Source organism: Triticum urartu, chromosome 6A (assembly GCF_056163025.1).
Source record: "Triticum urartu cultivar PI428250 chromosome 6A, HENAU_Tu73, whole genome shotgun sequence".
In the NCBI taxonomy this organism is placed as follows: Eukaryota; Viridiplantae; Streptophyta; class Magnoliopsida; order Poales; family Poaceae; genus Triticum; species Triticum urartu.
This window is the reverse complement of record NC_141878.1, coordinates 262,612,210-262,639,264: the sequence shown is the minus strand read 5'-3', so window position 1 is coordinate 262,639,264 and position 27,055 is coordinate 262,612,210. Positions and strand designations below refer to the sequence as shown.

The following is a 27,055-nucleotide window of genomic DNA, read 5'->3' as shown; positions in this document are numbered from 1 at the left end:
TTTAAAAGTCCACATGCATGAGTAATTCACAAAACCAAATGAAGTACACTTCTTTAAAAATGAACAAATAACAAAAAATATGTGTTTATTAATTTCATGCAGTTCACTTACAAAACAAAGGAAATCATGTGTTTGTCTGCAGGGCTCTTTTGCGTCCATGCGTTATGCATGCTTTCTCATTTGAGAGTACTCGAGATTCCTGAGGTGTACATCATGAAAAGATACACCCGTAACACAAGATCAAATGCAACGTTTGACAGGAGAGACTACAAACAAACAGCACCAGATGGAACCTCGCTTTTTTGCCATAGAAAATTGCTGATAGAAATAGCAATGGACCTTGCAAACAGAGCGACAAGGTCCGATGCTGGGTGCCACAGAGCGTTGTCTGGTATGAGGGCAATGATCGAGGAAGTTGATGTGCTCAACAAAGAAGAAGAAGAAGAAGAAGAAGAAGAAGAAGAAGAAGAAGAAGAAGAAGAAGAAGAAGAAGCAAAACTAAAGCAAGCGGAGAAATCCCGGCATGACAATAATGCCAAGCAAGTAGAAAATACTGAACACAAGAGGAAGGAAGAAAGGAGGCGATGCAACCCAGAAAAAGGTTGCATGCAAGGAGAAAAATGATGACAAAAACAGTAAGCCACGGCCTAAGCTGGACAGTGATGGTCACCCACTGGGAATAAGAAGGTGCAAGACATGTAATGAAATGAGCGGCCACAATTCCAGGTCATGTACAAAAAGACATGAACAAGAAAAACAAGGACATGGCGATGCACAACCAAACAGAAATTCCACTCACAACATTAAGAAATGGACGAAACTGAGATGTTGTAGCATCTGCAAAAAGAGGAAGAGACACAATTCAAGAACCTTCCCCAAAAGAACAAGATCAGAAAATGAGGAAGACGAAGAAGATGGTGACACAACTGAAGAAGAAATGGCTTATGAAGAAGCAGATGAAGAAGAGGAGGAAGAAGAAGAGAGTGAGGAGGACGAAGAACATGAAGAAACTAAAGAAGCAGTGGCTTATGAAGAAACAGATGATGAAGATGAGGAAGTGGAAGAAGAGAGTGAAGAGAGTGAAGAGGACGAAGAACATGAAGAAACAATGCCAACAAGACCACCACAAGGGAATGCTCCTGTACAGAAACAACCGAGAACGACACCACTTTCAAAAAACAAGGTAGGAGCACGAAAGGATGCAGTTCGAAGCGCTGGAAAATGAAAGCCACCATCAACCAGCACGCTGGGAGCAAAGAAGGATGCAGTTCACAACACTGAAAAACAAAAGCCGCAATTAGCCAGCACGCGGGGAGCAAAGAAGGATGCAGTTCATAGCACTGGGAAGCGAAAGCAGCCATCAACCAGCACGCGGGGAGCAAAGAAGGACTCAGTTCACAGCGCTGAAAAACAAAACCAGCCATCAACCAGCACGTGAGGGGCTACAAACACAATGGTGCAGAGACAAGAACCAGCAATACCGCCATGGAAAACAAAAGAAAGTGCGACATTAGACACGCTCCAGTCACGGCGGAGAAGCAGCAGGTTAACGACCAAATAGATGAACTTCAATAGTAAACACAAATTTCCCGCTAACTATGAATTATTCAACTAAACCATGTAAAGAGAAAAGGTGTATAAAGTATACCATATATAGCAGTCTAGAGTAAAACAACGACACATTTTGATCCAAAAACCATGTAAAAATGCAGTTAGCTCACTGGCAGCACGAAGTTCAGAATAATAATTGAAGCGGTTCAGATCACAGAAGTGCTTATTACAAAACACATCAAAAAGATGAAGCGTTCGCCACACAAAAGTAATTATTACAAATCAACCTCATAACCTTAACCAATCACGTCAAACGTGATTCTAACCATACGATCCTCGAGTTCAAAGAAGTTGTGGACAACAACTTGCTCAGACTTCAGGCCACTATCAATGACAAATTCCTTCCACCCTTTCTGCAGACACAGCCGCCCGTCAACGCCTTCACGATACTTGGCTGGTTTAAGGTGTCCATTACCAAGAACAACTTGGAGAATTCCCTTCTTCTTGAACCGGATATACCTAACAGCTCGTTGGGGTATTTTCTGCAAAAAAAATTAAAACTATTTGGCGACGATACTAGCAGTACAATTCTCATACTTTGCACAGACCAGTAAAAACCTACACACAGTACAAACACGAGCTAGATAAAGTGTACAACAGTCCAAAAAGCAGTACAGATTAAACGCAATCTAATGTGCTGTACGGAACTTGCAAACAAGCAGTACGCTTATAACTATTATGAAGTTCTTGAGACTACCTGCATGTAGTACACACCGTACAAGCGGGGAAAATTGTAGAAACTATTACTGATCATCTAGTATCTAAGCAGTTCTCATATTGTAACCATGAAAAAATAAAACACGAGATCCATGCACACAAGCAAAAAAAATAAAAACCAGATATAAGTACAAAGTGCAGTACACTTCAATAAAACAAAATAAGTGCGTTCCTAAAAAACTGAAGTTCAGACTAGTATGGAATTATACAAAAAAATAGAAAACACAAAGAAAAAAATCAGATCAAGTGAAAAAAACATCTTGTAGTGAGTCACCACATCTGTTGGCGTAAGCTGATGGACAAAAGGACTTGTGCGGCCAAGGCCACGGTGAAGCAGGGCGGAATAGAATGCAGAAACATTGAATTGGCCCATATCCATTCCTTCCGTGAATACTGTGCCATATGCAAGCTGCTTCGCTCGCCCAGCTCGGCACAATACCTTCCCCCCATGACGAGCACGACGGGCCTGCGAGCAAGCTGAGCAATCGTAGTGCGTCGGCACATCACAACCATGGCCGCAGTAGGAGAGATTCACGCAGGGGCCTGGAGCCATCGCAACAAAAACCTAGAAAAGGAAAAAAAATAAAGAGAGGTTGGAGAAAGGAGAGAAGCTGCGGCTAGAGGAGAAATGAACTGCAAAGGAAGGGTAGAAGTTCGCCTACATTTATAGAAGAGGAATGCAAAAAGGTCAAAACTGAAAATTAAAGGGGAGTTAATGAAAATTATGTTACCAAGAATGAAGGACAATCAATAATGGCTTATGTTACCAAAGAAAAGGGAACCAAAAAAGAAGGTGTACTTTGACTGCAGCAATTCCCACGAACTAACCGTAGATCATTAAATAAATATTCTCTAAAAAGTTGTAATCCACAGACCATTTTATGTGTGCAGTTCTCCAAAGTCTTACCAGGAAGTTCACTATATGTGTGCATGAACTGCAGTACATGCTCAAAATGAAGCACAAGCACTTTCACGTAGTGCACAAAGCAGAATTAGTGCACCTGATGTAGTCCTTAAATGTAAGTCATGCAGTCCGTAGCATTGGCATAAACAGTCACAACTTTGGCGCAAAGAAGGATGCACGCAGTGCAAAATGTGTACACCTGCAGCACAGGACTATGATGAATGAAGTGCACATAGAGGCACCAAAGCAGTGCACACCCGTACACTAGAAAAAATGATACGTAAGAGGAAAAACAATAAAGAAAAATGCTACCCATGCAGTGCACAAAAATGTAGCGCAAACATGTGTAGTGCGGAATGCGTGCACATGCAGTACAGAACCCTGATCAATGCAGTGCACGCCCCTACATTGGAAAAAATACTTAAGGGAGAAAAATACAAAGAAAAAAATTGACCACCACAGGTGCAACCGGCCCTAGCCAGTCTCGTAGTAGGTCTGCGCCCACAGAAGGCGAATCGTTCTGAGTCACAATGCATGGCGGCGGTCACACATGGGCCCATAGGTTAGAGAGCATAGAGCAGCGAGCGCCGTGTATAAGCGCCCAAATAAGCAACCAGAGGAGTTCGATACGGCGGCCTCGCCAGCGCTTATAAACAGGTCGGGTGCGCCTTCCGTGGGCGAGGTGAGACTAAACATTAGGCCACACACAACGCAACGGGAACCAGCCGTGCTCACAGGCCGACTTGGGCCCAATGCGTCTTCACTACCCGAACACAGGCCCAACAAGGCCCACTAAGAAAAAACAATAAGTTCAAAAATAAAACATCAAAAATGAAAAAAAATTAAATGAATAACAAACAACAAAAAAATGTGCATGGGCACTGCGAGAAACTACAGTTCGCTATTAATAAATAAAACGCAGGAAGCCCGAAGTCAACGTACAAATGCAGTCTACGACGTACAACAATGCAGTTCTCCACGTGGAAGCACGAAGTATTCTTTTTTCTGAAATGCAGTTCTCTTTACACTGCAATGCAGTATGGCTAAAATGAAGAATGCAGCCCTGTTACTTAAGCAAAGCAGTCCGACACCCCTACCCACACTACCCTCCATCCATACAAAAGCTGCATTACCATCAAAAAAAGAGAGAAAAAGAAAGAACTCAATCAAAAAACTAAATGTGCATACATCTGTGTGAATCCTAATCCTATATAATTTAGTTTACGAACAATAAACTTCACTTCAATGCAGTACACTATGTGGACATAGGCAGTTCTGTTCTGATAGCAAAGAAGTGCACTTACTTGGAAAATTCATCGAAAACACAATCATCACATTTTCTGACAGTTGCGTCAATACCTTGAACTACTCACGAAAAAAGAGGTGACGACGTTCTAGATTTCCAACGCACTAACAGAGCCTCCTCGTAGCAGAACCTTTCTGCAGTTGCCACGTAACTAAAAACAGAGCCCCACCACGCTACCACCCCGCTCCACCTCTCCCATGTCCTGTCAAGGAGAGCAGAGGATAAAACACAACTGCTTCGTCCCCCCAAAAACCCCATTGCATCTTCTTCTCCACACTTCCTTTCACTAACCTCTCTCTCTCTCTCCAGAACAAACACGAGAGAGCAGAGGAGAGTTATGGCGGATGCACCTCTGTACAAGCAGCGCTGCACGTACACTAGGGAGCTCCACGACGTGGACCTCCACGGCAACCACAAGCTACATGTCGTTTGCACAAGCAAGGGTGAAGACGTGGACAAGATGTTGTCCACGTTCAGGAGGAAGCTCGGCGGAATGCCCGTCAAACTAGTCGGCATTTATGTTGAGTACACGCACTACATGAAGCCACAGCTGGCAGCAGTGCTCCAGCTATGCGTAGAAAAAGAATGCCTTGTCTACCACATCTCTGCAGCTAAAGACAGGTCAGAATAACTATCAATCTGTAATATTCCTTGTCAATATTGATTTTAAATTTCCTTCACTGCAATTGCCAATATTTAAACTTTGGTTCTCATTTTTTAAAAGCATGGCATATGAATTCATTAACAGTTTTCATCTGGCTCCATGTATGTCACTCATGTGTTCAATTCTTGAATTATATGATCTAGCAATACACACAGTTTTATTTTGTTTTACCAAATACAAACTATTTGACTGAACAATACAAAACTGCAACATTACTATACGAAACATGTATGAAATTTAGTTCAAGAATACAAGCATGCACAAAACATGCATTGTTTATGCAATATATTATCAGATTTACTACTTATGCTGAACCAAGTATTAGCAACTACTCACTACAACAGATTCAGATATTCGTATTGTAGTTCAGTTTCAAAATAAACAAAAAAACATTGGTAGTTTTAAGAAAATAAACTATATTCGCTCTATACAAACATCTTGCAGGCCAATGGAACTAGACAAATTACTCATGAATGGTGAGTACACCTTCGCCGGATTCGCCATTGAAGGAGACAAAAGCAAGCTGAAGCTATCTGGTTTGGAGATCAACTCCGACAACTACATTGATATTCAGGTGGAATGGAGAGATCCATACAATAAAAAGAAGTTTGACTCTTTGGCTGATGTTGCCGGCAGGATGATAGACATTCACTACCATGACATGAAGAAAAAAATTAACCGCAAGGAGGACCATACTCTGTGGGGATTTTGCCCGCTGCCAAAAAAGCTTATCAAGTATGCAGCAATAGATGCACTCGCCACATATGAGTCATGGAGAATCATCTACGATGTCATAATGGGACTGGACAGGGCAAAAAAAGACAAAGAAGCAAAGAAGAAGAAGAACAAGGCTGTAATCCAATACAGCAACTAGAAATAATTAGGGCTATGTTTAGTTTCACTTTACTTTAGTCATTGTGTTCTTCTTTGTTTCATGTATGCAAGCTTTTGATTATGTCTGTTGCTTCATATCAAACATTTCTTTTGTAAAAACAATGTTGTTTTAGAATTATCATCAAATTTTCTTTTTCTTGATTTCTTATGTATCGTCAGTTTGCTTGTGATCAATTGCTTTCGTTGAAATTAGTTTGTGTTAGAACAAGTATCCAGAAAACTTTGAAAAATTTAGTCTTTGATACGAAAACATACTATTCACATATAAAACATATTCAAAAACAATGTTAAACAAAAAAAATTAAGTAATCTGACTACAACTCATACCTAAAAAAGAAAGATTAATGCAGTTCACAATGGTAAAAATAAGCATTACGCATTTGTACACATGTAGTCCACAAATAGTAATTATAGAAAAAGAACATTAATATTAATATTTATAAAAAAATATAATCCGTGGACCATTATAAACAAGCGTGAACACAGTTCACATAACAAATATAAGGCAGTTCACAAAGTGTATACATGAAATGTTGTACATGCATAAATGCAGAACGAGAGGGGCTGCAGCAACTTTCGTGTAGTGCACAACACACAGACTTGGTACGCGCAGTGCAGTACTAAACGTTGGTGCAAGCAGTACAAATGACACCATTTGTACTACCATGAAATATATATACTCCAAAAAATGCTTCAGATAAGGAAAAAAATTGACCACCCAGCTGCAACCAGGCCCCAACCTGTCCCGTAATAGGTCTGCGCCTACAGTAGGCGATTCGTTCTGAGCTACAATGCATGGGGCCGGGCACAAGTGGGCCCACAAGTTAGAGAGCATAGAGCAGCGCCCGCCATGTATAAGCGCACAAATAAGTAACTAGAGGAGTTTGATACGGCGGCCTTGCCATCGCTTATAAACAGGTCAGACGCACTTTCCGCGGGCCAGGTGGGACTAAACATTAGGCCGCACACAACGCACCGGGAACCAACCGTGGTCACATGCTGACTTGGGCCCCATGCGTCTTACACCCCATCGAACCCAACAAATTCTCACAGCCCAAAAACAAACAAAGCCCAATGACGCACAACTAGCAAGTAATTCCAGTACCCCCTCACCTAAAAAATGTAGTTCGCTGTGCAGTCCGGTATAGGATGGAAGATGTGGTGTCAATAAAGCATTGCACGTCGCTTAGACGAATATTTTTTCCAGTCATTCAAGAACACTACCACGGCGAATCTTTTCACTTGGCTACAACGGCACAAACCCACGTCACACACTGGCTTCGTTGACATGCGCACGAGGTGTGACGGACTCGCCTACACATGCGGCGCTACGTCACGCCGCGTCGCCGCCTGCTCTGGCTTGTTCCATGCTCGGTCTCGCAGGGGGGTGGGGAGGGGGTCACGACCCTCCTCCCGCCCCCCTGCCCGGCCTCATGCTAACACACGCAGTGCGCTTGTTGACAGGTGCTGTGCGGACATTCTGTTTTTCCAAGAATAGGACGCACGTAACCCCAGAGCTAGACCCCTAAGATAGACAGGGAGGTGACGGGGTGTGACGGACTCGCCTACGCATGTGGCGCCGCGCGTGCTCCGGCTCGTTCTAGGCTCGGCCTCGTAGGGGGTGGGGAGGGGGGTGATGACCCCCCTCCCACCGCCCTACTCGACCTCGCGCTAACGCAAACAGTGCGCTTGGTTGACAAGCGCAGTGCGGACATTTTGTTTATCCAACAATAGGACGCACGCAACCCTAGAGCCACACCCCTAAGATAGACAGGGAGGCGACGGGGTGTGACGGACTCGCCTACGCATGTGGCGCCACGGCACGCCGTGTCGCCGCCTGCTTCGGCTCATTCTAGGCTCGGCCTAGCAGGGGGGTGGGGAGGGGGGTCACGACCCCCTCCCATGCCCCTGCTCGGCCTCGCGCTAACACACGCACTGCGCTTGGTTAACACGCGCAGTACGGACATTCTATTTTTCCAACAATAGGACGCACGCAACCCAGAGCCACACCCATAAGATAGACAGGGAGGCGACGGGATGTGACGGACTCGCCTACGCATGCGGCGCTGCGGCACGCCGTGTCGCCGCCTGCTCCATCTCGTTATAGGCTCGGCCTGGCAGGGCGTGGGGAGGGGGGTCACGACCCCCCCTCCCACCCCCTGCTCGGCCTCGCACTAACGTACGCAGTGCGCTTGGTTGATAGGCGCAGTGCGGACATTCTATTTTTCCAACAATAGGAGGCACGCAACTGAGAGCCACACCCCTAAGATAGATAGGGAGGCAACGGGATGTGATGGACTCACCTACGCATGGGGCACCGCGGCACGCCGCGTCGCCACCTGCTCCGGCTCGTTCCAGGCTCGGCCTCACAGGGGGTGGGGAGGGGGTCACTACCCCCCTCCCACCCCCTGCTCGGCCTCGCGCTAACGCACACAGTGCGCTTTTGACAGGAGCAGTGCGGACATTCTGTTTTCCAACAATAGGACGCATGCAACCCCAGAGCCACACCCCTAAGATAGACAGGCAGGCGACGGGGTGTGACGGACTCGCCTACGCATGCGGCGCTGCGGTACGCCGCGTCGCCGCCTGCTCCGGATCGTTCCAGGCTCGGCCTCGCAGGCGGGTGGGGAGGGGGTCACGACCCCCCTCCCACCCCCCTGCTCGGCCTCGCGCTAACGAACACAATGCATTAAGTACACGGAATATAGGAGCAATACAAATCTATAGACAACTAAAAAAATGGGGGCCCCCAACCCACTACCTTATCGTACAATCAATAAAAAACAACTGCAGGACGCATCTTTAGGCAAAAGCAACGCATTTGGTTAGGCAAAAAATAGTGCAGTATCATAAAGCAATGCAGTTTCGGGATACACACATGAATACAGGGTCTGCTGCAAGTGTAGCAAAAAAAGGTACATCACAAACTTGTAGACAAATGCAGTGCTTTTTGTTGGACGAAGAAGTTCTGCATCACATGCGGTGCAGTTTATGGGACACATACGATACATATAAGCATGACAAATGCTAGTTCACACAGAACGTGGTCGTCAACAAAATAAAAATATACACATATATATACTGTATGAGTTATTTATATAAAATATACATACACATACAAATTCGTCCATATAAACTGCTGCAAAAAGCACACGAAAACACAACAACTTAAAAAAAAGTCTTTTTCATACATTATCTACCTTAGACAGCACACAACACACAACGTGAACCCTAGTTCTTCTCCATACATAGGCTTTTACCTAGTAGAAACAATGCCAAAATAAATGTTACTGCGTCTGCGATTGCGACAGGGAAGTAAGCCCGAGGTCCGCAATTAGATCTCGTAGCTCAAGCGGCATGTCTTCATAACACAACATGTTCGAAGGATTGAACAGCAACTGGAACATGTACTCCGCCTTCCAATCTTCAACAACAGGCTAGAAAAGAAAATTAAAAAAATGCAGACCAGTGATTAAAAAAAGGTTGTCATAAAGAACAAAAAGTGAAAAGGTAAAAAAAAGTAACAAGAAAAAGAAGAAAACAGAGAAGGTGTTACGTCGGATTTGATAATTCTCTCAACTAGACGTTGGCCGTCATACAACTGCGTCAACCTCAGAACATAGATTCCGCACTCGTTTGCTCCCTGCGCTGGCACGACTGGGTAAGAGGGCTTCTCTGCCAATTTAACCCAGTCAGGGTGGTTCTTCGATTTATACATTTTTTCACCAAAAATCACCTTCACCAGCTGAGTCATCCTCCTCATCTTGCAAAAAAAAGGAAGCACAAGGTAAAAATAACAGACATCATAGATCAAGTTACTATTCAGACGAACCAAAAAATACAAAAGTTGTTCTCAACGTCTAGACAGTCCCTCTTTTAAATGCACGCGAGATCATTTCCTTTTACCCTTTTTACACAGATTATGGGGGGTGTGAGAAAATGTAGTTCTGTCGCGCATACGTTGCAGTGCACTACATAAACAAGTGTGGTTCTATGTGTACCAACATTGCATGTGCAGTTTATAAAAAATGCAGTAGGAGAAACACAAAAAAGCTTTGCACTTGGCAAGAAAAAATGACATGCCACTTCAGTGCAATCTGAGTGGTAGTCAGTCCTGTGCCACTTTGTCGTGACATCAGGATGGCCAGTGTACTTCCTAGTGTCATGGATATCAAATATCTGGCGATGTTGATTCATCGTGTATAAGGAATAATGACCATCCTTGCAACGTGGCATCATAATCTGTTCACATAAAAAACAAAAATGAAAATGAAAAGTTCTTTCGGCACGTAGCACAAGGACCACTGTTCCAAAAATAACTATAAAAAGAAATGCAACAAACCAGAAAAATAAATGACGGAAAACAATGAACTTACCAGTTTTGCATCCAACAGGTTTACGTCGTCGCTCATAAAAACCTTGAACTGCTTAACTGCATCTTCTAAAACAAACGGGCTATGCACAACTGGCTACATAGGGTTTAAATCATCATCTCTCATCACAAAGGTTTCCATTTGAAGAACGTACTGCACAGAAAAAAGAACAAAAAGGACATGAAAAAAAGAATAAACAATGCATGCAGGCATGGACATGAAAAAACCAGTACAATAGGAAAAAATGACAGCACACATTTACCATGATAAATAAAGGTGAAAGTAGCACACGTTCACCGGAATGATAAACTAAACTCAATTCATGGTCTTGCTTCTAGTACTTGATGACAAAATCCATGAGATACGAATCCATTAAAGCTCCTTTGCCAAATGTATTATAGATATAGTCAACAGTGTAAGTATTGACATCACCAAAAGGACTATTCACCATAAAGAACGTGTTCCTGCAGTAAACATACACAGATGGGATCAATAAAATTAAAATTAAAAACAAAACACACAAAAAGGATGAAGGGCACACACATAAAACTTAAAAGCCTTCAGTTTCTCTATAGAGCATCAGTTTCTCTCGTGGTATTTGGCTGAGAACAATATCCTTTATTTTCCTTGCCTCATCAATATATTTGAACCTCGGAGGCTTCAGTTTCTCTATAGAGCATCTCAACTTAAAAGCCTTCTCGCCTGCCCTCTTGTTCGAAAATACTTCAACCTCATCGATAGGAGGATGATTAATTGTTGCACTCCTAGTCCTAGTGACGCGTGGACACGGCGTCACAAAATCATCATCATCAACATCAAATACATCGTGTGGAGAGCTAGGTCGAGAGACACTTCCACCATCAGGTCTAGACGCCACATGTGTGTTCAAACCATCTCCAGCCAAACAACTAGAATTATCTGGAGAGATTTCAATGACACAATCCTCCATAACCACCTCAAAACCCTGGGACTCAAACAATGACATATAGCCTTCATGAAGCCCCCCCATCAAAACCTAAAAACGTGTAGAAAAAACATGGAAACACTCAGCACAAAATACAACACCAAAAAACATGTAATACATCTCATTAATATAAAAATGCAGTTCACTAAAGAACAAAATGCAGCCCACTAGTTTACATCAATGCAGTTCACTTGTCTACAGCAACGCAGTCCACTTGTCTACTGCAACCCACTTGTCTACAACAATGCAGCCCACTTGTATACAACAATGCAGCCCACTTATAAAGAACAATGCAGCTCACTTGCCCAAAAAATAAAATGCATCTCACTAACACAACAAATAAATATACACATCCATTCTAAATCGTGAACTTAACTAAAAAAACTAGTAAAAAAAGCCCATAAGAAGCGGAAGCAAGCAGTAGACAAAAAAATAATAAAAGGGAGGATAAAGAAGTTCACTAAAACAACCTTTATCTGCAAAAAATAAAAGTGATGTTAAATCAAGGCAACACTTTCTCGATGTGAGCCAACTATAGAGCATGTCCTTTCTGATGTAGCCAATGTGCTCCACCCCAAACTGAGCAACTCGAACACCATCCCAAGTCTACAAGAATTGAAACATAACGAATCCACAATCATGACTGCAATAAAAAGAATAAAAAACATCAGTTTCACAAAATGAAATTAAAAAACTTGAGCAGTATGGTGGAGATGGGCCATACAGAACACACCCATTTGGCTGCATTTGGACAATGACATGTTTCAACACAAAACCATCAAGTGCAGGAGGATATAGCGGCTCATCAGAACTTGACCTTCCTTCTTTCCATCCACGGTTGATATTTTTAACCATCCTCCTAAAAACCCTGATCGCAACAGGGCTGCCAGGTTTATTGAGCGACTCAAGAAATTCAAACCTCCTTTCTTTCACATTTAATGCAACTACACAATAATGACCAACGCCATCCCTCATCTCTGGCGGATCAAAAGTTGCAAAAAGTAGCAAAAAATAAATAAAATTATTATAAGAATAAGAAATAGAACACTATAAAAACAAACACACAAAATATAGTTTTCGACACATAAAAACGTTACTCACCATATCCTTTTTACCAACACGCTCCTCGGCTTTTGAAGAGAACATCATTTTAACACTCCTGCCTACAGTACCACCATTCCAAATATTTGTGTGCCAAAAAAAAACCAAAAATCAAATAGTGCTCAAGCAAGCAGGTCGTCGCACGAAATCAGAAAATAAAATCAAAAAAACATCTGCATTCTTACACAAATTTGAACGGGGCAACCATTGTCGGAGATCCCTTAAACTTATCTATCAGCAAAGAAACCCCAAGATCTACAAGGCTTGTAGTGAGCATCCCTTTATCCCAAAAGGATTGACCAACTTCGTCAATGGTAATATCAGCCATCTCAGTTTTAAAAGCAATCATGTCCCTGAATTTTTCATGAAAAACTGAAACATAAGATACTAAAAAAATTAACAACAAAGAAAAAGGGGTAAATACCAAAATAAGAAAATGCATATGAACAAAACAATTTCTAAAAAACCATACTTCTTCTTCTTGTCCTTCCGAACCCTCGTAATAGCAGCGTACAACTCATTGTATCTTTTCAGAAGAGTTGGACCAATGCTCGACGGTGTCACGACAGGAAGTTCGTCATCTGTAATAAAAAGATGAAGTTCACATATCCAAAGAATGAATTTCAAATATTAAGATAAGGAAATTCTGCAAGCTATGTCGAAAATCATAAACAAAAGATCAAGTTTCACTTATCATTAAACATCTAATACAGATACCATAGTAATTAAACAAAATGAATGAGAAATACTTTAACTGCACTGTTCGAAACAAAACTCTTGCCTTCAGTGTCAGAGTCTTCATGATGTTGTTCTTCAGAGCTGACCAAATCATTTTCTTGGCTAGGTTGCGACGAATCCACCACAACCTCACTGGACTACCCTTCTGCAGCAACATCAACATTCTCTGCATTTACAACAGTCTGGTCAATCGCAACGTCCTTAGATACTTCAGCTACATGAGGCTCCACTCTCGATACTTCAGGAACATCGTTGGCCGCCAGACAAACAGGGGAAGCAACAACACTAACAGCAGGGACGACATTCTCCAGCGGGTTTTCAATGCCAAAATCAGAATCTTCATGCCGACTAGGTGATAGAGGCAAAGGTGTCCCGTCTTTCGATGAGATGGTGGCTATCGTTCTGGAGGAAGTCGACTTTGACAATCCGACTACGAACGTGCGAGGATGTCGCACCTTAGCAATCGCTAAACCAACTCCGAGAGGTTATTGACCACGCCGGAGCACGATCAACCTGACCACGAAGGTCTATTTCCTGCAGGCAAACAAAGAAAAAGCAAGAAACTAAGATTGCAATCTGGATATTGCGAATATAAGAGGAAAGCTTTATTGATCAAAGGTGGGGTTCTGTGATGCCTTTGTCTGGTCGTTGAACACAAACGAAGTACGTGAAGTTGCAGGTATGGCGAACTTTAATCTAAACAAAACCCAAAGTCTAAACGACGCCCTAAGGGCTGTATATATGGAGGAAGAGGGCGGAATTTCGTGGCCCTTAGAGGAGGGGTCCGAAACCAACCCTAACTCTTGTTTCCCCACACATACAGACTCTTAAAACAGTCTATACTTAAGTATTTCGAAAATACATGGGCCTGGCCCAATAATAAGGTGAGCAGCACCTAGAATAGCTTCTGGACGAAATTTATGAAGTGGCATATTGTATATTTCGTGCAAGGCTTCATGTACTCCTTATGGTGGCTTCAAAGTCCTGAAATCATCACTTGTAACTCCGTTCTTGATCCCCTTGCGCATGCCATCATCTCCATGCTTGAACTTGCTCCAAGGTTCATCTTTCTTGTCCAAGCTAGGCCCTTCATTTGTAAGCAAAACAAATGTATCCAATTTAGGCAGCATCATATTCTCATAAACGTTAGAATCATTACCAAGAAACGGAAGTACCTGATAATTCAATTGGTGTGCGTGAGCTCTAGTAATTGGTCCAGTATGTATAGCAGTAGGGGTTGTGGGTGTAACAATGGTATTGATGTCCTCATCATCCTCCCCTTCTTGAAATGAAGTCATCCTTGACGAAAGCTCATCTTCCTCACCCAAATAAGTCTTCAAATCTACAATGTTAAAAGTGGGACTAACCCGAAAATCTATAGGCAGCTCAAGTTTATATGCATTATCATTTATTTTCTCTAACACCTTAAAAGGACCAGCAACACGTGGCATTAGCTTTGATTTGCGGAAATTAGGAAATCTATCCTTACGCAAATGTAACCAAACAAGATCTCCAGGTGCAAACACAACATGTTTTCTACCCTTATCTCCAGCAAGTTTATATTTAGCATTCATACGCTGAGTGTTTTCCTTATTTAACTCATGCATTTTTAAAATCAATTCAGCATGTTCTTTAGCATCAAAATTAACCTTCTCCGAAGATGGAAGAGGCAACAAATCAATAGGTGCACGATGTAGGAAACCATACACAATTTCAAAAGGGCACATCTTAGTAGTAGAATGCAATGAAGGATTATAAGCAAATTCAATATGAGGCAAGCATTCTTCCCACATTTTCTTATTATTCTTCAAACCATCCCTAAGCATAGTAGACAATGTTCTATTGACTACTTCAGTTTGTCCATCAGTTTGGGGGTGACAAGTAGTACTAAAAAGCAGTTTAGTCCCCAACTTAGCCCATAAACATCTCCAAAAGTGGCTAAGAAATTTAGTATCATGATCTGAAACAACAGTATTTGTCACGCCATGCAAGCGAATAATTTCACGAAAGAACAAATCAGCAACATTAACAGCATCATCGCTTTTATAACATGGTATAAAGTGTGCCATTTTCGAGAACCTATCCACGACAAGAAATATGCTATCCCTCCCCTTCTTTGTTCGAGGTAAACCTAAAACAAATTCCATAGATATATCCTCCCAAGGAACACTAGGTACAGGCAAAGGCATATATAAACCATGAGGATTGAGTCATGACTTGGCTTTTTGACATGTAGTGCAGCAAGCAACAAAACGCTCAACATCCCATCTCATCTTTGGCCAAAAGAAATGTGTAGCAAGTATATCCTCCGTCTTCTTGACGCCAAAGTGTCCCATTAATCCTCCTCCATGCGCCTCCTGCAACAACAAAAGACGGACGGAGCAAGGTCGAATGCATAGCTTGTTAGCACGAAACACAAATCCATTGTTAAGAACGAACTTGTTCCAAGTTCTCCCTTCCTTACAATTCTGCAATACATCTTTAAATTCAGCATCATGCACATATTGATCTTTGATGGTCTCCAAACCAAATATTTTAAAGTCAAGTTGTGAAAGCATAGTATAACGACGAGACAATGCATCAGCAATAAAATTTTCTTTACCCTTCTTGTATTTAATGACATAAGGGAAATTCTCAATGAATTCAACCCATTTAGCATGTCTACGGTTCAGTTTTGCTTGACTTTTAATGTGTTCCAAAGATTCATGATCAGAATGTATAACAAATTCCTTGGGCCATAAATAATGTTGCCATGTTTCTAAGGTCCTAAAAAGAGCATATAATTATTTATTATAAGTAGAATAGTTCAGACTTAGGCCGACTCAATTTTTCAGAAAAGTATGCAATAGGTTTTCCATCTGGTAATAACACACCTCCTAATCCAATTCCACTAGCATCACATTCAAGCTCAAAAGTATTATTAAAATCAGGAAGTTGGAGTAAAGGAGCATGCGTCAACTTATCTTTCAATACCGTGAAGGCTTCTTCCTATGCGGCACCCCAAACAAAAGGCACATCCTTCTTTGTAAGCTCGTTGACAAGTGCAACAATGGTGCTGAAATCTCCTCACTTGTGTGACCGTTTTGGGCTGCGGCCAACTCTCAATAGCTTCAATCTTGGCTTTATCAACTTCAATTCCACGTGGAGTAACAACATAGCCAAGAAAAGATACTCGGTCGGTGCAAAAGGTGCACTTTCCAAGGTTACCAAACAAACATGCATCACGTAAAGCAATAAAAATAGCACATAAATGTTCCAAATGTTCCTCCAAAGATTTCCTATAAATCAATATGTCATCAAAGTAAACTACCACAAATCGTCCAATGAAAGCACGTAAAACTTTGTTCATTAATCTCATGAAAGTACTAGGTGCATTAGTTAACCCAAAAGGCATGATTAACCACTCATATAATCCAAACTTAGTTTTAAATGTTGTTTTCCATTCATCTCCCAATTTCATACAAATTTGATGGTATCCACTACGAAAATCAACTTTGGAGAATATTGTAGAGCCACTCAATTCATCAAGAATATCATCTACCCTAGGAATAGGATGACGATAATGAATAGTAATATTATTAATGCCTCTACAATCAACGCACATACGGGACGTACCATCCTTTTTCGGCACAAATGATAGGAACAGCACAAGGACTAAGGGATTCGTGTAAATAACCTTTGTCGAGCAGTTCTTGTACTTGACACATAATCTCCTTCATCTCCTCTGGATTGGTACGGTATGGTGCACGGTTGGGTAATGATGCACCGGGAATTAAGTCAATTTGATGCTCGATCCCTCGAATATGTGGTAATCCCGGTGGCACGTCTTGTGGAAACACATCGGCGAACTCCTGCAAAATGTTAGTGACAGGAGGAGGCAAAGAGGAAGGCACGTCCTCGAATGAAAGTAATGCCTCTTTGCACACAAAAGCATAGCAAACAGATTTGCTAAAATCTAGATCATCAATATCAGATTTGGTGGCAATTAAACATGCACTTTTCAATTTGATTTCAGAAGCAACACTAGATGGTTCATTATTAGGCTTCAATTGTTGGTCAAATTCTTTTGCCACAATCTGATTTTCACTCTTATTTTTCTCCTGTTTTGCTTTATTAGCTCTATTAGTATCATCTTTCAGAAAGGAATCAGGAGTCATAGGAAGCAAAGTAATATTTTTATCCTTATGAACAAGAGTATATTGATTGTGTCTACCATGGTGTACAGAATTTTTATCAAATTCCCATGGTCTACAAAGTAATAAGGAACATGCTTGCATAGATACTAAAATGCACACGAACAGTACATGTTACCTTAGCTTTGCCGCTGTTGTTGAACCATTGGATGTAGTAAGGATGTGGATGTGGTCTTGTGGTGATAGATAGCTTCTTCACCATCTCCATGCTAGCCAAGTTATTGCAGCTCCCTCCATCTATGATGACATGAACAGAACGTTCCTTCACAACTCCCTTTGTATGGAACAAATTATGCCTCAGATTTTGCTCAGCTTGTGTAACCTGCACACTCAAAACACGTTGAGCAACTAAACATTCATACCTGTCAGCATCTTCAGTAGCCATGTATTACGTCTCATGATCAGAATCATCTCCGCCGTGTTCTTCATGTGTAATAAGAGCCAAAGTCTCCTCATCATAGTCACTAGCGGACTCATACCCACCATCCTCAGTAACAATCATCACACGCTAAGATCTACATTCTCTCGCAAAATGTCCTCTTCCCTTAAAATGACGACAAATAATATCACTTGTGTGCCCTGTTGATGCCATGGAAGAAGAAGAGCTCTGCGCAGGCCCAGCAGGTGTGGTCTTGGCAGATAGTGGTGGTTGTGCCTGCTTTCTTGTATCACGGCTGGAGGTGGCACATGATGGAGGTGCTGGTGTAGTGGAAGTAGAGGATGCACGTGGTGTCCATGATGAAGATCGACCTGCAGAAAAGTTAGTTCGCGCCAATGCCTGTCGATCCTGCACTTCATGTTCAGCTTTACAAGCAAGATGGAACAAACGAGTGATATTAGTATACTCCTTATACTCTAGAATGTTCTGAATCTCTCTATTTAATCCACCCATAAACTGTGCAAGCATAGCTTCATTCTCCTCAACAATACCACATCTAATCTTGCCAGTTTGTAATTCCTGATACTATTCTTCTACAAAAAAAATTCCTTGTCTTAAACGCTACAATTTTTGAAGTAATTCACGTTGATAATATGGTGGAACCCAATGAGTACGCATAGCAGTTTTCAAAGCAGCCCAAGTAGCTGGAATGGGATATAATCTACAACGTTCAGACCACCAAACACATGCAAAACTAGTGAAAGCACAAACAGCAGCAGGAACACGTCTCTCCTCAGGATGTTGTAAACATGTAAAACGTTGTTCAGTTTCTAACTCCCAAGTAAGATATATATCAGGAACATATCTACCCTCAAATGGTGGAATATTCAATTTCAGTTTAGGAAGATGTTCATGATTTCGTACCTCAGGTGGTGGTGCAGCCCTACTGTTGCGATGATATGCATGAGGACGACCTGGTGGTGGTGGTGCTGGTGGTTGCACGTAGTTCTGATTTTGATCAACCTCATCCTCATAATGGTCCTCCACCTCTGCAGTAGCAGCAGGAGCTACAGCAGCACCAACAGTAGGTATAGCAGCACCAGAAGTTTGACCAGGCTCAATGGGAACGCCTTGTGCTCGTCCCACTTGATTTGGAAGACGATGTTGTTGTTGTTGTTGTTGTTTTTGTTATTGTTGTTATTGTTGTTGTTGTTTTATAGGTGCGACAGGTGCAGCGGGCGGTGGAAGACGCGCGAACAATTCATTAAACTTGTTATCGAGCGTTGTTTTGAACGCCTTCTCAAAGCCATCTATCTTCTCCATGGCCTCTTCAAATCTATTTAGCACATCTTCCACCTGTCCACTCATCATTTGCTGAAACTTATCATGTAACTCTTTGTTTGTCATAGTCTCCCAGTCAGTCTCGTCGGCTTGTGATCCTGCCATGGTTAGCAGCAATAGAAACACACAAGAATATGATCCTACAGACTACTAGGAAGTGGTGGTGATGGTGTGGTGTACAGTCACAAATCCGTCAAGCGAATCTCAAATTCTTACCAGTTCTTACCAAGCAGCAGGTGGTGATTAGCAACCGTTGTAGTCAAAACTCTCAAAGCTTGCATAGAGCAATTACCAGCGAGAGTCAAACGCACGACGTAGATGTATGTGGAGCTGGGAAGGCTTATAATATGGTAGCAAAAAGGGTCAGCAATAATCAATTCAGATATGCAAAGTTGAATAAACGCTCAACGACGGTACTGTGCTGGTCCTAGGCTAGACCGTACTAGAGACGCGAGCCTAGAACACTAACAAAATCACGACGCTGCACGTAAACAAGGGAGGAGCACACTTTGATTTTTTTTCTTTTCTCACTTTTTCTCTTTTTTTTGCTCCGCAAAATTTTTTTTCGAAAAAGTCTACAAATGTCCTAAAAACTGGCTAGCCAGAATTTTCCAGACTTAGTTTTTTTAAACTGGAACTATTTTTCTTCTGTGGATGGCTCGGAAGTTTGGGAGTCCTACTCTATCACGACTTGGAGCATCCCATGATCTGGAAATCGAAAAAAAAGCAACAATTACTGGACTCGGACTGGTGGCGGAGATGAATCTGGTGGAATCTCGGACTGGTGGCGGAGATTAATCTGGTGGAATTCAGACTGGTGGCGGATTTATGTTGCAGGTGCACTCGGATTGGTGTGATGGTGACTGATATGTGGTGGTGGTATATGGCAGCGACGATGAAGTTGGTGCGGTGGTGGTATATGGCAGCAGCGGTGATGATTATGCGGTGGTGATATATGGTAGCGGCGACGTGACAACCTGTGAACAGAACTCGAAACTCTAAAGGACTAGACACTAAGACCAGCAACTTGACACGACGATGCAACCACAAATTCAACAAAGCAAATAAAGAAAAGATTATGCAAAGGCTCGGATTGGTTCGGATAGGATGAACTAACCCTAAATTTTTTTGGCTATTTCGTGGACTATAGGTATGAAGAACAGACTCGATCTAAACTACGAAAAGCTGTAAAATCTCACCGAGCAACTTGGAAATTTGATACCACTTGATAGAGGCAAAGGTGTTCCGTCTTTCGATGAGATGGTGGCTATCATTCTGGAGGAAGTCGACTTTGACGATCGGACTACAAACGTGCGAGGATGTCGTACCTTAGCAATCGCTAAACCAACTCCGAGAGGTTATTGACCACGCCGGAGCATGATCAACCTGACCACGAAGGTCTATTTCCTGCAGGCAAATGAAGAACAAGCAAGAAACTAAGATTGCAATCTAGATATTGCGAATATAAGAGGCAATCTTTATTGATCAAAGGTGGGGTTCTGTGACGCCTTTGTCTGGTCGTTGAACACAAACGAAGTATGCGAAGTTGCAGCTATGGCGAACTTTAATCTAAACAAAATCCAAAGTCTAAACGACGCCCTAAGGGCTGTATATATGGAGGAAGAGGGCGGAATTTCGTGGCCCTTGGAGGAGGGGTCTGAAACCAACCCTAACTCTTGTTTCCCCACACATACGGACTCTTAAAACAGCCTATACTTATGTATTTCGAAAATACATGGGCCTGGCCCTATAATAAGGTGACACGGCACCTAGAATAGCCTCTGGACAAAATTTATGAAGTGGCATCTTGTATATTTCGTCCAAGGCTTCATGCACTCCTTATGGTGGCTTCAAAGTCCTGAAATCATCACTTGTAACTCCGTTCTTGATCCCCTTGTGCATGCCATCATCTCCATGGTTGAACTTGCTCCAAGGTTCATCTTTCTTGTCCAAGCTAGGCCCTTCATTTGTAAGCAAAACAAATGTATCCATTTTAGGCAGCATCATATTCTCATAAACATTAGAGTCGTTACCAAGAAACGAAAGTACCTGATAATTCAATTGGCGTGCACGAGCTCTAGTAATTGGTCCAGTATGTATAGCAGCAGGGGTTGTGGGTGTAATAATGGTATTGATGTCCTCACCACTAGGGGAAACAGCATCATGGAATTCTTGAGCTGCAGAGGGATATGCACAGTCGATGGCAACTGATGCAGAAGCATCAACACTGCCACCACCATCAACAGCACAACCTCCCTGATTCAGATAAACGTGAACTTCCATGTTTTCTTCTCAAGGTTGTGGAAAGTTTAAAAAACACACAATATCACAAGATGAGCGTGGGGATAATTAACACAACAACACAAAGGACACTTATGTCAAAGACTGCTGACAATATACACAAAACAACTGCAGTTCACAAGTGTCAAAACAACTACAACTACAACCCACATAAACGTAAAAAAGAACCGCAGTTCACTTTGTCAAACACTGCAGTTCAATTATGTTAAATACTGAAGCTTACGTATGTAAAACACTATGGACCACGCATGCGAAAAGAACTGCAGTTCACTTCTGTCAAATACTACAGCTCACACATGTAAAACTATTGTAGATAACATATGTAAATGAAAACGCATATGAGTGAACATAACAGCGTACATCAAGTTTATAAAAACAACAAAATATTAGATTACAACCCACGATCAGAACAAGTAATACAACTATACCTTATCAGCTACAACATCCAGAGGAGACGATGCATCAGCCAAGACCTCATCCTTTCCAGAGCCATCGTAGGACTCTTTGTGCACATCACAAGCAGCAAAACCAGTCTACAGGCATAGAACAAACCAAAAACTAAAATAATATGGTAATGACCAAAAAAGAAAAAACTTCAACTATGCACAAGCAGTACACACTTTACAACCGTGAAGTACACAAAAAATTCAATAAAATGGAAAGCAACAAATGCATGTTCAAGAAGAGGGACGCATGGCAGAACAGACATGGCAGAAGTACTTGTACCTGACCAACTCCATCGTCCCTAGTTCCATGGACACCAGAACATTCCACTCCAGCCTATCACAAAAAACAAAAAAAGTGAGGAGCAGTACACATAATACACAAAAGAGGTTCAAAGCCACAAAAAACCTAGAACATACATTATCAGCGCCAACGCTAGTGTCCTGATGGTTCATTTCATCCAAAATATGCCCAGCATCCTTCTCATACCGACCGCATTTTTGCTCCTGTGAATGTCTCAATTGAGCATACGAAGACTGAACATTCGTCACTACAATCTTCAGGATTTCAATCACGCCACAATCAAAATTGTGAGCAGCAACAATATCTTCATCTCGTGGGCCATGGCCAACAGGGAAAAAACCAGCAACTGTCCTCAACCTGTCACCAGAGGTTGGAAAATCTTCAGTCAACTTCAAAACCTTCAGAAGAAGCTCATCAATATCCTCGTGTTTTTTGCCGCCAACAAATGTCTGTTTAGAAGAGCTTCTATTATCAAACATCTGTCGAGCCATGAAACCACGAGTACGCGGCACCTCATCATCACAGGCAGGAAGCTGGCTACAGATAGGCTCATAAAACCTAGCATGAGTGCTAGGCCCCGCATTAGAGCTGCCGCATACAACTACAACAGGACGGTTGTACACAATATCACCTGACGCCTTCCACTGCAAAAAAAGAAAACATGCAAAGAGAAGTACACATGTGAGTACTAGAAAAGTTCAGATTTATAATGGCTGCACCTTTTTAAAAAAAACTGATATTAAAAACTCAGATGCACTAACTGGCAGCTTCCCAAATTTGTAAGTTTCCAAGTAAATCTTTCCCTTCACAAGCACATCCTCATTGTATAAGTTCATGAGGTCCTTGGTCGTCAGGTATGACGCACGTGGCGTCAACGTGTGCATGACTGAAAATTTGCGAAGCTTCAAGCAGTCAAGATACATAATCAGGGGGACAATGGCACAACCCTCTACACAATTCTGCTTGCTGCCTTCTGTTTACCACCTCACCACAGTTGCCTGTAACTCATCAACAACAAGCTGGCCAAAGTCCATCTGAGCCATAGCCGCATAATCCATGTTCTCTACCATTGCAGCAACTCTACTCAAACAAACTGCGGGCCCGAGGCACAGCGAATTCTGGTCAAGTATCAGGAAGAACACCTTCACAGCAAGGTCAACAGTCACATGATCATCTTCCTCCACCAACACCTTCAACTTCTCAAGCAAGTCCTTGACACCTATACTTCTTGAACGGCCAAAGCCAAGCTCATCCTTAAGGGCAGTCAACGAGTCATCATGGCCGCTGGCAGCAGGCATGGGTGCAGTGTGACGTCCCATAGGTAAATAAAAAATGTGATGAACTGCATCACAATTGATTCGAAGAACCCTACCATTCCCAAAGTCCATTATCATGGTGGCAGGGTCAATCACTCCCATCAGATAGCACATAAGAATGCGCGACACATTTTTCCTTACTGTCAGTTCAAAGACAACATCGAATCCAGCATCCCGATCACGACTACAGTGTGCCTCTTTCAACAAAGAAGCAGCCTTGCAAACAGTGGGAAGCGACAAACGTATGGTCTTGTTAAATCGAGAATCATCTCCCTCGGCATCATCTTCAGTTGCATTGCTCTTACTAGACTTCTTCCTCTGTGTAAAGGGAAATGCAATCCACATTAGAAGACTAGCCATAAAAAAGAGATAGAGAAAACACAGATAGAATAACAATGAAGGAAACAAATGCAGTCCACTTCAACAAACCTTTGGAACAACATCCACCTCCTCGCCAGAGTCACCACCAACATCTTCACCGACATCATCACGGGCACGCTTGGGTAGACTCTTAGATGAACCATAGTCTTTGCGTCTACCAGTATGAACATCCCTCACAAAATCAGCAAGCACAAAGTCGTCATCATCAGAGTTGGGACCTTCAGTGGCATGTAGTCGCTTCCGCTGAGGATCATCCTTTCCACCAGCTTCAGAAGTTCTCTTGCCAACATTCTTCTTCATGCCAGCAACACATGGACTCTGCCGAGGTGTACCACCTTCCTCAGCAACAGTACTCAGCCTCTTCTTCTGCAAACAAGGCTGCTTCACCTTGGCAAATTTGGCACCCTTGGCACCATCTGTAGCTCTCCTCTGCTTCTCCTTCTCCACAAACTCTTTTGAGCCACTTTCAAACCTCAACTTCTTCTTGCTTTGCTTTAACTCATATTCATGAAGCTGTTCCAAGACCATCCAATCATGTGTAACTTCCTCTGTACCATCAATAGACCGCGATTGTGTTTCAGACAAGACAGGATGTCTCTGGTCAAAGCTCACACCAACATTACCCTCTGTAAAATAATGGTCAATCAATTGAGTAACCTCCTCAAACCCAGGCACCCCAGCATGGAAAACAGACACTGCGTCAAAATGAAGTTTGACTATGGTCATTAAAGAGTGCACAAAAAGAACAAATGCAGTACACTTAGACATATAAATGCAGTGCTCCAACCATAAGCTCAAAATAAAAAATAATGCAGTGTACAAAAAATTTAATAAAACAACAATGCAGTTCACACATACATATAGTGGAGTTCACATATACAAATAAATGCAGTGATGCATACACTAACTTCATGTTTGTTCCCAACAAAATGCCGGACTAGATACAGCAAGGCAACGCTAATTTGTACAGCATCAAGTAACCAACATACACAAAAATAAAAAAATCAATCACATACCAGAAGGAGGGGCCACACTTATGGGAGAAGACTCAATCGGCGAGTTCACTTCATGTCCTCCCTCTACATCATGATCCTTACTGATGTAGGGTGGAATCGTATACGGACGATCTTTCATGAAAGGAGTGGATCCCACGATGAACATGAAAAACGCGAGGGGGGAACGAGGGGAATCACGAGGGGAAACACGAGAGAAACACTAAAACCAACAAGAATGATCACACATGTGCTAGATCCTAGAAACACAAAGATATACAAGATCCGAATCCAATAAAGGACGATACATAGGGTAACTGGTTCTTCTCTATGAGGAGGTCTTGATGGGGCCGCCCAAGAGGGGCTCTTGAATCCAAGGTGGATCTTCTCTGAAGAGGGGCCGCGGACTCTCTCAAGGAGTAGATCCGTATGGATGAGCGAAGCTCTATCTCTCAAATGAGCTATCACAACGCTAACCCTAACTAGAAGGTGGTGGAGGAGTATATATAGGTCTTAGCCATGAAGGGGTAAGTGGGAGAGGATACATGGGCCCCTGGCCCGTTCACTGTGCACAGACAGGCATCGGATGTCCGGGCTGGGGGCCGGATGTCCGGTCGTTCGCGCGTGGCCAGATGTCCGGGGCACGGGCCGGATGTCTGGGCTGGCGAGGTCGGCCTCAGTGCTCTCTGGATAGGGGGCGCCGGATTTCCGGGCAGGCGCCGGATGTCCGGCAGCTGTAGAGTCGCCTAGCGTCTGTCTCTCTCTGGTCTTCTTCTTGTTGGTGGTGCCGGATGTCCGGCCATTGTAGCTCCGTGGCGACTCCACTTGAGGCAATTCTCAATCTGCTTCTGTGTGGACTTGTCCTATGCTTTGAGCATTTCCATGGTCGTCTCCTCGGTTCCTGAGCACACGTAGTGTCTTTACATTAGGTAGCAATCATGTCTCGCACGAGTGGGAAGGGGAAGAATTTAGGAACGGGTTCACCTTATGTCCAATGGTGTATGCTTGAGTGTACATGGGGATGATCGTAGGATGCTCCGCATCATCTCCCCTCCCTTGGGGAAGATCCGACCTCGGATCGAAAACCTCATCACCATAGAAACTTTTGTTGTGGACGGACTTGTAGTTGGACGAAGAGGAAGACATGGCGCAATCCAAGTACTCCAAAGTGTCGCCGGAGGAGTATACATGTAAAAAGAGCAAACACAAACAACACTCGGAAATACAATGGTTAGCGCACACAAAGGGTCCATCATGTAAGAATGAGTCCGTGCGGCAAGATTGTTCGTGACAAAGCGCATGAAGCTTATCAAGATGATAGAGAATGATATGGAAAGAATTCATGGGAGCAAAAGCATTCATTTTGCACCCAAATTTGTTGTGAATATGATCAATGCAACCACGGCGCAAAATGATGTCATGGAGAGACGGTTTATCAATAGCATGAATATGGCAATGGATGTTCAATATGAATAAGTTATCATGCAATTGATGGTAGGCAATATGATCATGATGTATGAATATGCCATCAAGGAAGATCACAACAAATTTGCTAAGGAAATGCACAAGCTCATATATCATGGATGACATGGGAATACAATATGCAACAAGGCAATCATAATGTGAGTCAATCCATGCATAAGATGCAATTTTGTCATGTGTATGATATTTCCAATGAGCATGACATGTGTGAGCACAATCAACAAATATGGAGGTGTTTGTGTACCAATGGTCGATGTCATGGCATGAGTGGAGGTTCGAAGGTGCTTCCAATAAGTCCGAGCGCTCCTCAATTTTGAAGGTCCATAGAGCCAATCTCCCATGTCGCTCCTCCATTCGCGAGATGTATCATGTAGACAACAATGAAAGAGTGACCCATCCAATATGCGTAATTGAGGATGGCTCAAAGGGAAGGAGTTCACCTTTAGGAGATTCTCGCAAATGTTGGTGTTGCACATCGTGTATGCCTTCACATGACCAAATTGTCTCATGACGGTATCGCCTTGTGAATCCTTCAAAATGAAAGAACATGACAAACACTCGGAAAAACCTATCATTCGTGTGGTAAGATACTGAACAAGTGTATGCATCATGCTCATCATAAGAAAGGACAAGGGAGCATTTCATAGTATG

General features: G+C 42.6%; 1 protein-coding gene across 1 annotated transcript; it reads left to right on the top strand.

The window, feature by feature from the left end:
- The first annotated feature begins 4,875 nt into the window (after positions 1 to 4,875).
- On the top strand, positions 4,876 to 6,076 carry LOC147964939 (uncharacterized). The gene is made up of 2 exons (XM_087530219.1): positions 4,876 to 5,159; positions 5,647 to 6,076. Exons 1-2 carry the CDS (start codon positions 4,876 to 4,878, stop codon positions 6,074 to 6,076), a joined length of 714 nt encoding a protein of 237 aa, XP_087386345.1.
- Positions 6,077 to 27,055: the final 20,979 nt, after the last annotated feature.